Source organism: Zonotrichia leucophrys, chromosome 25 (genome assembly GCF_028769735.1).
Source record: "Zonotrichia leucophrys gambelii isolate GWCS_2022_RI chromosome 25, RI_Zleu_2.0, whole genome shotgun sequence".
Classification (NCBI taxonomy): Eukaryota; Metazoa; Chordata; class Aves; order Passeriformes; family Passerellidae; genus Zonotrichia; species Zonotrichia leucophrys.
Genome location: NC_088194.1, coordinates 2,066,247 through 2,076,934, shown reverse-complemented (window position 1 = coordinate 2,076,934; position 10,688 = coordinate 2,066,247). Strand labels below are relative to the sequence as shown.

Sequence of the window (10,688 nt, the reverse complement as noted above, 5' to 3'; positions counted from 1 at the left end):
ACCTCAAAGAGGCGCGCGCGCTCAGCCCCGCCCATCGCCCCGCCCATCGCCAACGCCCCCTTCCCCTCACGCCCTCATTAACCAAACTCAATTAAAACAATTAAAGCGAGACGGTTTTTATTGGGACCGGACCCCCTCAACAGCCCAGCCACGGGTCCTGGCGGGCGCTCCTAGCCAGGAAGGCGATCTTGCGCGCCATCTCGGCGCAGTACACCCGGCGGCACGCCTCGAACGCCCGCCGCCGCCGCTCCCGGGTCGGCTTCTCGTAGTAGCGGGAGCGCCGCACCGCGTCTGCCACGCCGTCCTGCGCCAGGATCCTGAGGGAGGGGAGAGGAGACAGCGGTGACAGCGGCAGGGAAGGATCGGGGATGAGCCAGCCTATGCTGGCAGCCCTGGGCATGGCCCGGTCCCGGTGCGCGCCCCTCGGCCCGGTCACCGTGCGGGCCCCTCAACGCCTTCTCCTCGCCGTCCATCCATGAGGGGAAGGAACCCCCCGAGCTCCGTTTACTGTGGGATGTACGAAGGTCTGTGAGCACAGAGCTCAGCGATGGCAGCGCCTCCTCCTGCGCTTCCCGAGGAACATTCCTTTATTTCACTCTGCTCCCACCCGGGCCGAGCGGATGAGAAAAGCCCTGTCCGACCCTCCCGTCACTTTCTGCTCCAGAAATCCTTCTTCTGAACCCAATGCGTGAAGGAATTGCAGCCCCTCCGGAGTTCCCCCCGGTGCTCACCTGTTGAGGACGCCGTACGCCGCCTCCACGTTCCCGTTCTGCACCATCACCGTGCGGCCCACGAAGCGCAGGTGGTTCGCCATGGCTGCGGGATGGGGCCGGTGGAACCGGGCGGTCCCGGGGCTCGGGGGAGCCGCTCCCTCCTCCCCGCGCCCCGGGTTCAGAGAGGGGCCGGTGCTTCCCGCCCCGCTCCCGGGGACACCGAGGGGCCCAAGGGAGCCCGAAGGGAACACAACAGGGACCCCCCGCCCTACAAGCGGCCTCTCCCCGCTCCCGGTAGAGTCCCGGTCCCGACTAACCCCGGTGAAGCCGCAGCCGCTCCGCGCCGGTACCGGAAGCGGCTGAAGGCGGAATTTCCGTTGGGAGGGATTTCCGGTAATACCGGGACTTCCGGCGGCCACAGCCGGGACCGGCGGGGCCTCTCCGGGTCCCACAGCGGAGGGGATTGGGGGGCACCAAGGACCGGGACCGGCTCTGGGCCCCCCCCCGGGATAGGAACGCGCCCCCCGCCCCAGCGAGCACAGAGGACACGACACCGGCTGGCCCCGGCCGCTCCCGCGGCGTTTATTGCTTCCAGCAGGGCCGGCTCCGGGCCCTCCCCACTCGGGGGGGTCCCCACGTTCCCCCCCAGCCGCCGGGGGAAGGCACAAGCCCGGGAGGGCCCGGTCCCCGCGGGGAGGGGGCTCCGCTCCGGCCAAGGCACGCGGCCGCCCCGCGGTTGGGGCTTCTGGGAGGGGTTCGGTGCCTCCCCCGGTCAGTCCCGCCCGCCCGCGGGTCTCACTGACCACCGGTAAAAAATAAATCAAAAAAAGGCAAAACCAAGAAATGCAGACGAGATCAACCCCCCCCGAGCCGGGGGGGGCGTCACACGTCCGGCGCCGGGGGGGACTCGGGGGGTCCCCGCTGCTGGAACGGCTCCGCGGGGCCGCCGAGGGGGAGCTCCCCGGGCAGGCGGCGGCACCGGGGAGCCCCGGCGGCACCGGCGGGAGGGCGGCGGCGCGGGGGAGCCGCGGGAGGAGCCGAGTCCAGCGCGGGTTTGGGGGCGACGTGGGGGAACCAGAGGCGCAGCATGGCCTCCACCTGCAGCAGCGTCCCCAGGTAGCGAGCACTGCGGGGAGAGAGCTGCGGTCACGCTCTGCGGAGCGGCGACACCCCCGTGCCCGCCCCACGGGGACACCGGGGACACTCACCCCATTTCTGGCTTCTGCAGCACCCCAATGATCCGCTGGAGCCGGTCCATGGCCACGCTCTGCTGGAAGCTGCTCAGCCCTGGGGAGGCCCGAAATTGGGTGAATTCTCCCCAAAGGGAAAGAGGTGTCCGGGGGAGGGGGATGAGGGTGTGGGGGGCACCCACCTCTGTCGTATCGGCCCCGCCGCAGCCCCTCCAGCAGCTCCGCCAGCGGCCGGATGAAGCCCCGGAGCTCCCGGCACTGCCAGGACAGGGAGGATGAGGAGGAGGAGGAGGTGACTGCGCTGCACCCACAATGGGGAGGGGTCTCATGTACCCCTCACCCCCAAATCCTGCCTCAGTTTCCCCACCCACCCATTTCAGGTGGGGAAACTGAGGCAGGCCCAGCTTTTTTTATGGGACCAAGCCCTCCCCTACCTCCCATCTTTAGGGTGCTGCTTTGTTTTGTGCCAAAGCCTCATTTTTTGTGCCAGAACCTCACCTTTTGGGCAAAGAGTCGATCGCCATCGCTGGGAGGGACATCCCCGCCCTCCCCTTTCCGCGGGCGCTTCCCCCCGCGCGGGGACGGCGGCGATTCGGGGCTCCCCCGCTCCAGCCCCCCCGGGCGCTTGCGGCTCCGCTCGGCTTTGGGGGGGCTCCGGGGGGAGCTCTCGGCCTCGGCCCCGCTGTCAGAGGCGGGGGAGCCGCAGGAGCAGGCGCGGGCAGGGGGCTCCATGGCGGGGTTGGCCCCCCCAGGGGAGCCTCTCGCTGCGTTCAGCTCCAGCCGAGGCTGCCTGGGGGACGGAGGGAGGGAAACACCGGGGGGATATCGGACAAAAATGGAAGGCGAGGAAAGAACTGCCTTGTTCTCCTGTGGGGGTGTCATCCCCACAGCCCCAGTGCTGCCTCGCATGGGGGAGCAGATTGGGCATCTCCTGAGCAGGGTGGGGGTGCAGGGACCCAGGTGGCACTGGGACCCTTCACCCAGGACACCCGCAGCCCAGGACAACCCCCAGACCCAAAAACACCCTCCAGGACCACCCTCAGCCCCAGGACACCCCCAACCTCAGGACCACCCCACAGCTCCAGGATCACCTCCAGCCTCAGGGACACCCCCAGCCCCAGGTGCATCCCCAGGCCCCAGGAGACGCCCCATTCCCCCCCAATACAGGAACCCCCCAGTCCCGGGACCCCCCAGCAGCTCCCCCCTCTCCATCCCCTGCCGCCCCCTCCCCAGGACCGAGATCCCCCCGCAGGAGCCCCCACCGTGATCGGGACCTTCCCACCCGTGATGGGACCCCCAGGACCACCCCCCCAGCCCCGGTCACCCCGGGTCCCACCTGCTCCCGCCTGCACCTGCGGTGGTGCCGCTGTCCCTGTCTCGGTGTCGCTGTTCCCGTCCCTGCCCCGGTGCCGGTATCACCGTTCCGGTATCAGTGTCCCGTTGCCGGTACCGCTGTCCTTGTTTCCCGGCCGCTGTCGGTGTCCCCGGGCAGGTTCGGCGGTGGCCGTGCCGGTGTCCCCGTGCCGGTGCCGCTGTTCCGGTGTCCCGGTCTCTGTGTCCCGGTGCCGGTCCCGCCCCGCCCGCGGCGGCCCCACGCGGACACGTGCGCGGCCGCACGTGCCTCCGGCCGGGCCCCGCCCCGCTCCGCTCCCATTGGCCGCCGCTCCCGAGGAGGCCCCGCCCCTTTTAAACTATTGGCTCACTGCCGCAGCCCGGCGCTGATTGGCCGGAGGGCGGGGCTCTGGCCACGCCCCCCTGCGAGGCGATTCGGGGCACGCGGCTCCGGGCACCGCCCCCGTTCCCTCAGCCAATGGGCGGCGGTCCCAGCGGCGCTGCTAGGCCAATGGGCGTGGCGGCCCCGCCCCTTTCCGTTACATAACCGGGGCGAGGCGGCGCGTGGACCCCCACGTGGGGGCGGGGTCCCCTTATGACGTCACGCTCGCGCGCGGCGGAACGCCCGCGGGGCGGGGCTTCCAGCAGATGGGCGGGGCTTTCCGCAGAGGGGCGTGGCCTGGGAGAGCGTGCGGGGTTTGCCCGGGGCTCCCCCCGAGCCCCCCAAAATCTTCCCCCCAAAATCTCTCCCAGATCCAGAGCCCCCAACCCGGCTCTTCCCACAGGAGGCTCACGGTGACCCCGAGACCCCTCCCCACGACCCTCCACCAGGCCCAGGGGCCCCCCAGAGCCCCATAAACCCCAATCCGTTAAACTCCTCACCTCACAAAACCCAGTAGTCCAAACCGCTCGCCCCAAAATCCCAGTCGTACAAAGCCCTCACCCCACAATTGCATCGCTTGCCGCCCCATCCTCAGCCTCCCCTCACCCCGACACCCCGGGCGAGGCCCCTCCTGCCCTCCCCGTCCCCCCGGGGGGGCCCGTCCCCCCGGGTGGGTATTTAGGGCCGGCCCGGTGGCGCCCGGCCCCCCTTGCCCCCCGCCATGCTGAGGGTGCTGCTGCTCCTGGGGGGCCTGGCCCCCGCCCTGTCCGCTGGTGAGTCCCCCCCCCACAGATCCCACCTTGGGGTGCACCCCCAGCCCCCCTCAGGTGCCCCCATGTGGGGCCAGGAGGCTCAGCCGAGCCCCCACCCCAAATCCTCCACTCTCCCCAGCAGGTCCCCACTGGACGTATGAGGGTGAGTGGGGCCCCGCTCAGGGACCCCTCATTTATCCCCACACCCCAAACCCCCCCATGAGCTGAGGGGCTCCCCAGAAGGTGGGGAGGTGGATGGGTGACAACCCCCCTTGATTTGGGTCCCCCAAATGGGAAGGAGATGGGCAGATCCCCCAACATGTTTCAGACAACCGGGAGCCCCAAAATGGGAAGGAGATGGGCAGATCCCCCCTTTACTCACCCCTGGGCACCCCCAAATATGTCCCCGGACATGTGGGACCCCCCAAAGATGAAGAGGATGGGCAAATCACCCCTTTGCTCCCCCCTATACATCTGGGACCCCCCAAATGAGCACCCACCTGTGTCCCCCAGGCCCAGCGGGGGTGAACGGGTGCAGCCCCCCATTTTTCCCCCTCCTGCCCCCCCCTTGCCCCCCTCGCTCCAATGGTCCCTTTGTGCTCCTTTACATAAGGTTCCTGCTGCCAAATCCAATTAGGATCCGGCCTTGGCCAAATCCCGCTAAGCCCCATCCCGGGGGGACCCATGGGTGCCCCCCCGGCCCCGCGGGCTCGGCTTTGTCCCCGCTCTCCCGCCTGGAAAAAATGTCCCCAACAGATTAACGAGGCCCTTGGGAATGTCACCCGCGTCCCGCTTCGGGGGCACCGAGAGCGTTTGGGGTCACGGCGTGAAGATGGGGGGGGTCCCCAGAGATTTCGGTGCCCCCCAGGTCCCCACGGGCAGCAGCACTGGCACGAGACACACCCGGAGTGCGGGGGCCGCGCTCAGTCCCCCATCGATATCGCGACATCGCGGGCACAGCACGACCCATCCCTGCCGCCGCTGCGGCCCGAGGGCTACGAGCGCCCCGAGAGCCCCCAGCTGACCCTCGCCAACAACGGCCACACCGGTGAGCACCGGGGGGAGCACCGGGCGCTTCCCGGTGTCCCGGCCCCGCTGATCCCGGTGTCCCACAGCGGTGCTGACGCTGCCGCCGTCCCTGCGGCTCCGGGGGCTGCCCCGAACCTTCGCGGCCGTTCAGCTCCACTTCCACTGGGGCCGGCCCGGGAGCGCCGCCGGAGCCGAGCACCTGCTGGACGGGCGCCGTGCCCCCGCCGAGGTACCGGGAGTACCGGGAACAGCGCCAAAATTGGGTCTGGGGGCGGGAAATGGGGTGGGAAAGGAGCACGGAGCAGGTTTGGGGTCGGGAAGCGGCGTGGGAATTGTGTGGGAAGTGGTTGTGAGAAGGGGTGGCAGTGTGGGAACAGCGTGAAAAATGGGTTTGCACAGCGGGAATTCGCTGCGGGGAATGGAAAAGGGGTCCTGGGGAGGGAAATGGGTGCGGGGATGTGGAAATGGGTCCTGGGGAGGGAAATGGGTCTGGGGATGTGAAATGAGCGCGGGGAGGGGATGGGGGGCAGAAAAATAAGGGTGGGAAATGGGAGTGGGAGCGGGTGCGGGCACTGCGGGATGGGAGCCGGGGTGGAGGGGTGGGGGTCAAGGTGGTTGGCAGGTGGGGGGCTCAGGGGTTGGGTAGTTGGGGCTCAAGTGGTGGGGGGGGGCTCAGTGGCAGGGTTGCAGGGTGGGGCTCAGAGGGGTTGGGTTGGCAGGTGGGGGCCCGGGTTGGGGGGCTCAGGGGTTGGGTTGCAGGTGGGGGGCTCAGGGGTATCATGTGGGGGCTCAGAGGGTCCCTCCCGTGCCGCAGATGCACGTGGTGCATTTCGACACCGAGCGTTTCGCCGATGCCAGCGCGGCTCAGCAGCACCCGGGCGGGCTGGCCGTGCTCGGCGTCCTGCTGGAGGTACGGACCCCACCCCGCGCCCCCCACCCACCCACTCACCCGCGCTTTCCAGCCCCTCACTGACCCCTCCTCATTCCCCCAGCTGGGAGACAACCCCCACCCCGCCTATGACAACATCCTGAAGCATCTCGGCAGCATCCGCCACGCAGGTGAGGAGAGGGAGGGCGGAACCCCAAATCCCCCTCCCAGCACGCCCCAAATCGCTCCCCCCAACAGGGCAGACGGTGGCCATCCCCGCGTTCAGCATCCGGGAGCTGCTGCCCGAGCAGCTGGAGCGCTACTACCGCTACAACGGCTCCCTGACCACCCCGCCCTGCTCGCAGAGCGTCCTCTGGAACCTCCTCCCGCAGCCCGTGCGCATCAGCCGCGCCCAGGTAGGAGCCGCTCTGCGGGGCGACCCCCGCGTTTGGGGGAAGAGCCCCCCCAGTGCCTTTCCTCTTTTCCTCTTTTCCTCTTTTCCTCTTTTCCTCTTTTCCCTTTCCCTTCCTTTCCTTTCCTTTCCTTTCCTTTCCTTTCCTTTCCTTTCCTTTCCTTTCCTTTCCTTTCCTTTCCTTTCCTTTCCTTTTCCTTTCCCTTTTCCTTTCCCTTTCCTTTCCTCCTTTTCCCTTTCCTTCCTTTTCCTTTCCCTTTTCCTTTCCTTTCCCTTTCCCTTTTCCTTTCCTTTCCCTTTTTCCTTTCCTTTCCTTTCCTTTTCCTTTTCCTTTCCCCTTTTCCTTCCCCTTTCCCTTTCCTTCCCCTTTCCTTTCCTTTCCTTTCCCTTTTCCTTCCCTTCCCTTCCTTCCCCTTTTCCTTTTCCCTTTCCCTTCCCCTTTCTCCTTCCCTTCCAGCTGGAGCAGCTCCAGGGAAGCCTTTACTCCACCAAGGAGCAGGAGGAGCCGCAGCCCCTGGTGAACAATTTCCGAGCCCCGCAGGAGCTGAACCAGCGCTCGGTGCTCTCCTCCTTCGCCAGGGGTGAGCGGAGGGGTGGGAAGGGTCCCTGCACCCCCCAGGCGGCTCCTGGAGCCCCAGGAGCTGGCCCTGAGCCCGGTTTTTCCCTTGCAGGGCCACAGGGATATTCCACAGGTATTCCAGGTGGGATGTTGGGCTGGGGGGGTCACACGGGACCCCCCTGACCCCTCTGGGTGGTGTCACACAGGTGGAATCATCGGCATCATCTTCGGCATCATCGCCTGCTGCGCCGGCCTCTTCCTCGCCGTCCGCTTTGGGGCCAAGAGGATGCGGTGAGAGCCCCCCAGAGCCCTCAGAGGGACCCCCAGAGCTGGGGGAGCCCCGAGCTCTGTGCAGAGACCCCCCCTCATGCTGGTTTTTACCCCTGCAGGGAGAGGAGGGAGCAGGCACAGGACGTGGCGTTCAAATCCTCCCCCCGGAGCTCGCCCACTCCCGCCGAGCCCTGACCCGGGCTGGGCTGGGCTGGGCTGGGCTGGGCTGGGAGGAGCCGACCCAGGCCATCCCCCAGCCCCAAGGCAAATAAAGCCCTTTCCCCCTCCTGGTGGCTCTTTGTGAGGAGGGAAGCGGCGCCTTTGAGGGGATTTGGGCTGGATTCTGTCACCCCCAAAAAACCAAAACACCCCAGGTGCCCCCCAGGGCTGGAGCAGAGCACAACAGGGGGAGCGGCCCCTTCTCCTCCCTCCCCTTCTCCCCAGCAGCCACAGTGTCCAGTGGTTTTGTAAAACGGTTTTACTCTTAATTAAAAAAATAATTTACTCCCCTGGGACTGAACAGGGGCGAGAAGGGCTGAGCATCCCAGTCCCGGTGTCCCCCACGCCCAGAGCATCACCAGGGGTGGGGACACCCCCAGGGTGACAAACACAGGGAAATGGGGGGGTCCTGCCCTGACTCCCCCCAGGGCATCTGGCCCACCCTGGCCTTCCCCAGATGCTCAAACTGAGGGAAAGGAGTTCAGAGAATCTGGGAACAAAGGGAAGAGGGTGGTGGTCAGACCCCAAAGGGCCCCAGGCACTGGGCAGACACAAATTCCCCCGGAGCAGGAGGGGTGAAGGCTTTCACAGGAGGGTCTGGCTGTGGGGCCACGGCTCCCTCAGCCCTCAGGAGGCACCTGCAGCGCCGAGCAGAGCATGGCCTGGCCCTCAGGCTCCTGCTTACCTGGGGGAAAAGGAGCATTTGTGAATTTGGGGGTGATTTAGGGGTTTGTGGAAGCCCCCATTCAACAAGACTCATCCAGCCCCATCCCAGCAGCCCCCACAAGTGACACCCCGCTCCCCCTTACATGAGAGGCACTTGAGGACGTTGTGGAAGGAGCCACCAGCGGTGCTGAAGGCCCAGAGGCCAGTGCAGAGCGTGAGGATGAGGATGGGGCCCAGGCTGGCCTCGTACCACGGGTTCAGGAAGGTCTGGGGACACAGAGAGAGGTCACACCCTCCTGAGCCCTCCAAGGTGGAAACCTGACTCAAATCCCTGCTGAGCTGTGTGCCCCAAATCCCCCGTGTTGCCCCCAAATCCTTCACAATCCCAAGGAGCTGGGGGTGTAACTGCGCCCACAGCCCCAGGCAGGGAGTGAGGGGCAGTGGGTGGGGGTTCCTGTGCCCCCCAGGACTCACCAGCCCCGAGGTGAGCAGGTGGCTGCCCACCACCAGCCCCAGGCCCCCGGCGCGGCGCCGCTCACAGGCGTCGAAGAAGATGATGCCCCAAAAGGTGTGGAGCAGAACCAAGGCCATGGTGAGGAAGGCTGTGGGGAGACACACAGAGCCTCAGAGCCTTCCTCCTCCTCCTCTTCCTCCTCTGTGCCATGGCCCCAGCCTCACCAGAGGTGATGAAGAAATATGGGGAGTCCCCGTGGATCCCAACGGTGCCTGGCCCTGCAGAGTCCGCCAGGATGTTGGTGATGGAGAAGAGGCCACTGATGATGCCAAAGGAGAGCCCAGACACTGTGGAGGGGGAGCCGGGGGTCAGGAGAGCCCCCACAGCCCCGGAGGGCTCAGGGAAGGGCAGGAGAGGTGGACGGAGCACCCGGGGCTCTGCTCACCGTAAGCCGTGCGCCGCAGGGAGAGCGGGGAGCGCCCGTCCTTGCTGAGGGTGGCCAGCCCTGCATCGGCCTTCCTGCACCACCAGAGAGAGTGAGACCCAATACCGGGAGAGAGTGAGATCCGATCCAGGGAGAGAGTGAGCCCCAATACAGGGATCATGAGCTCCATCCCGGAGAGAGCCTCATCTGAGAGAGCCCCACCCCAGGGAGAGGGGAAGGGAGAGCATGAACCTCATCCCAGAGAGCCTGAGCCCCATCTGAGAGAGCCCCATCCCGGGGACAGCGTGAGCCCCATGTCAGGGAGATCATGAGCCCCATCCCGAGGAGAGGCTCAGCCCCATCCCGGGGTTTAACAAGGAAAACACTTTGTGGGGTTCCTCAGGACACAGAGCCCCAAATCTGCTCTGGCTCCCCCAAGCCCAGGGACACCCCAGCCCCCGGTACAGCCCCGGGCTGCTCTCACTTGAGCATTTTGAAGCAGGCGAAGCGGCTGAGCTCCTGCAGCAGCACCGCGGCGGCGGCTCCGAGCGGCAGCAGCGCCGCGTCCTCCCGCCCGCTGAGCTGCACCCACACGGACCAGAGCAGCGAGGCGGCCAGCAGCGACAGCAGCCAGAAAAACGCCCTGAGAGCAAACGGGACACCGGGATGGCACCGCGGGCACCGACACCGGGACCGGGACCCGCAGCGGCCTCAGCGCTGCTCCAAATCGCTCCTGAGCTGCCCCCGCGCCTCAGGGCTCCTCACTCCGCCACAGCTCCCTCAGCCGCCCCGGGCAGCAGCCCCGGAGTCCCCCGGTGATCCCCGGTATGGCACCGAGGGCACCGGCACCAGGCCGAGCCGCTCGGTACCGGGACCGGCAGCGCTCTCAGCGCTGCTCCCAATCTCCCCCTCGCAGCCCCCTCGCCTCAGGGCTCCTCACTCCGCCACAGCTCCCTCAGCCGCCCCGGCACCACCAGCCCCGGTGTCCCCCGGAGCCGTCCCAGAGCACCCCCAAGGGCCTCACAGACCCCGCCACGGCCCCCTCAGCCCCCGGCCCCGCTCACCCCGCCAGCAGCACGATGAGAAGCAGCGGCTCCGCCGCCACCGTGAGCAGCACGAGCGCGGCCGCGGGCCCGAGCGCGATGGCGGCGCAGCCCAGCAGCACCGCGGCGGCCATGGCGGCACCAACAGCGCCCCCTGGCGGCCCGGAGGACCCGACGGGGCCATGGGGGGGTAGGACCAGTCCCGGGACAGGGGGGACACCGGGGGACACCTGGCACGGCCTGGGCCCGGAGTCACCTGTCCGCAGGGTCACCTGAAGGTTCACCTGTCCGCAGGGTCATCTATCTGCAAGGTCACCTGTGCCCAGGATTCTCTTCTCTTCTCTTCTCTTCTCTTCTCTTCTCTTCTCTTCTCTT

The 10,688-nt window shown here is 67.4% G+C and overlaps 4 protein-coding genes across 10 annotated transcripts; 1 reads left to right on the top strand and 3 right to left on the bottom strand.

Annotated features, from left to right (window-relative positions):
* Nucleotides 1–100: 100 nt before the first annotated feature.
* MRPS21 (mitochondrial ribosomal protein S21) lies at nucleotides 101–1,162 on the bottom strand. Its single transcript, XM_064732689.1, has 3 exons — nucleotides 1,031–1,162; nucleotides 732–816; nucleotides 101–317 (listed from the first exon to the last, which is right to left on the bottom strand). The coding sequence occupies exons 2-3, from the start codon at nucleotides 812–814 to the stop codon at nucleotides 137–139; spliced, it is 264 nt and encodes an 87-aa protein (XP_064588759.1). The 5' UTR covers nucleotides 815–816; nucleotides 1,031–1,162; the 3' UTR covers nucleotides 101–136.
* Nucleotides 1,163–1,271: 109 nt separating this feature from the next.
* CIART (circadian associated repressor of transcription) lies at nucleotides 1,272–3,568 on the bottom strand. Its single transcript, XM_064732688.1, has 5 exons — nucleotides 3,240–3,568; nucleotides 2,402–2,693; nucleotides 2,086–2,161; nucleotides 1,922–2,000; nucleotides 1,272–1,839 (listed from the first exon to the last, which is right to left on the bottom strand). Exons 2-5 carry the CDS (start codon nucleotides 2,633–2,635, stop codon nucleotides 1,596–1,598), a joined length of 633 nt encoding a protein of 210 aa, XP_064588758.1. The 5' UTR covers nucleotides 2,636–2,693; nucleotides 3,240–3,568; the 3' UTR covers nucleotides 1,272–1,595.
* A 640-nt stretch (nucleotides 3,569–4,208) lies between these two features.
* On the top strand, nucleotides 4,209–7,987 carry CA14 (carbonic anhydrase 14). 7 transcript variants are annotated; one of them, XM_064732662.1, is made up of 11 exons: nucleotides 4,209–4,390; nucleotides 4,512–4,532; nucleotides 5,238–5,417; nucleotides 5,485–5,627; nucleotides 6,213–6,308; nucleotides 6,391–6,457; nucleotides 6,525–6,682; nucleotides 7,136–7,259; nucleotides 7,350–7,370; nucleotides 7,444–7,528; nucleotides 7,627–7,987. In XM_064732662.1, exons 1-11 carry the CDS (start codon nucleotides 4,339–4,341, stop codon nucleotides 7,700–7,702), a joined length of 1,023 nt encoding a protein of 340 aa, XP_064588732.1. In that variant the 5' UTR covers nucleotides 4,209–4,338; the 3' UTR covers nucleotides 7,703–7,987. The 7 variants fall into 7 exon arrangements, with proteins under 7 accessions (XP_064588732.1, XP_064588731.1, XP_064588733.1 ...); XM_064732661.1 differs by having other exon boundaries at nucleotides 4,509–4,532; XM_064732659.1 differs by having other exon boundaries at nucleotides 4,273–4,390; nucleotides 4,509–4,532; nucleotides 5,126–5,417.
* Nucleotides 7,968–10,471, bottom strand: APH1A (aph-1 homolog A, gamma-secretase subunit). The gene is made up of 7 exons (XM_064732666.1): nucleotides 10,335–10,471; nucleotides 9,755–9,913; nucleotides 9,292–9,365; nucleotides 9,071–9,193; nucleotides 8,867–8,994; nucleotides 8,536–8,659; nucleotides 7,968–8,411 (listed from the first exon to the last, which is right to left on the bottom strand). Exons 1-7 carry the CDS (start codon nucleotides 10,445–10,447, stop codon nucleotides 8,347–8,349), a joined length of 786 nt encoding a protein of 261 aa, XP_064588736.1. The 5' UTR covers nucleotides 10,448–10,471; the 3' UTR covers nucleotides 7,968–8,346.
* Between the last annotated feature and the right edge of the window lie 217 nt (nucleotides 10,472–10,688).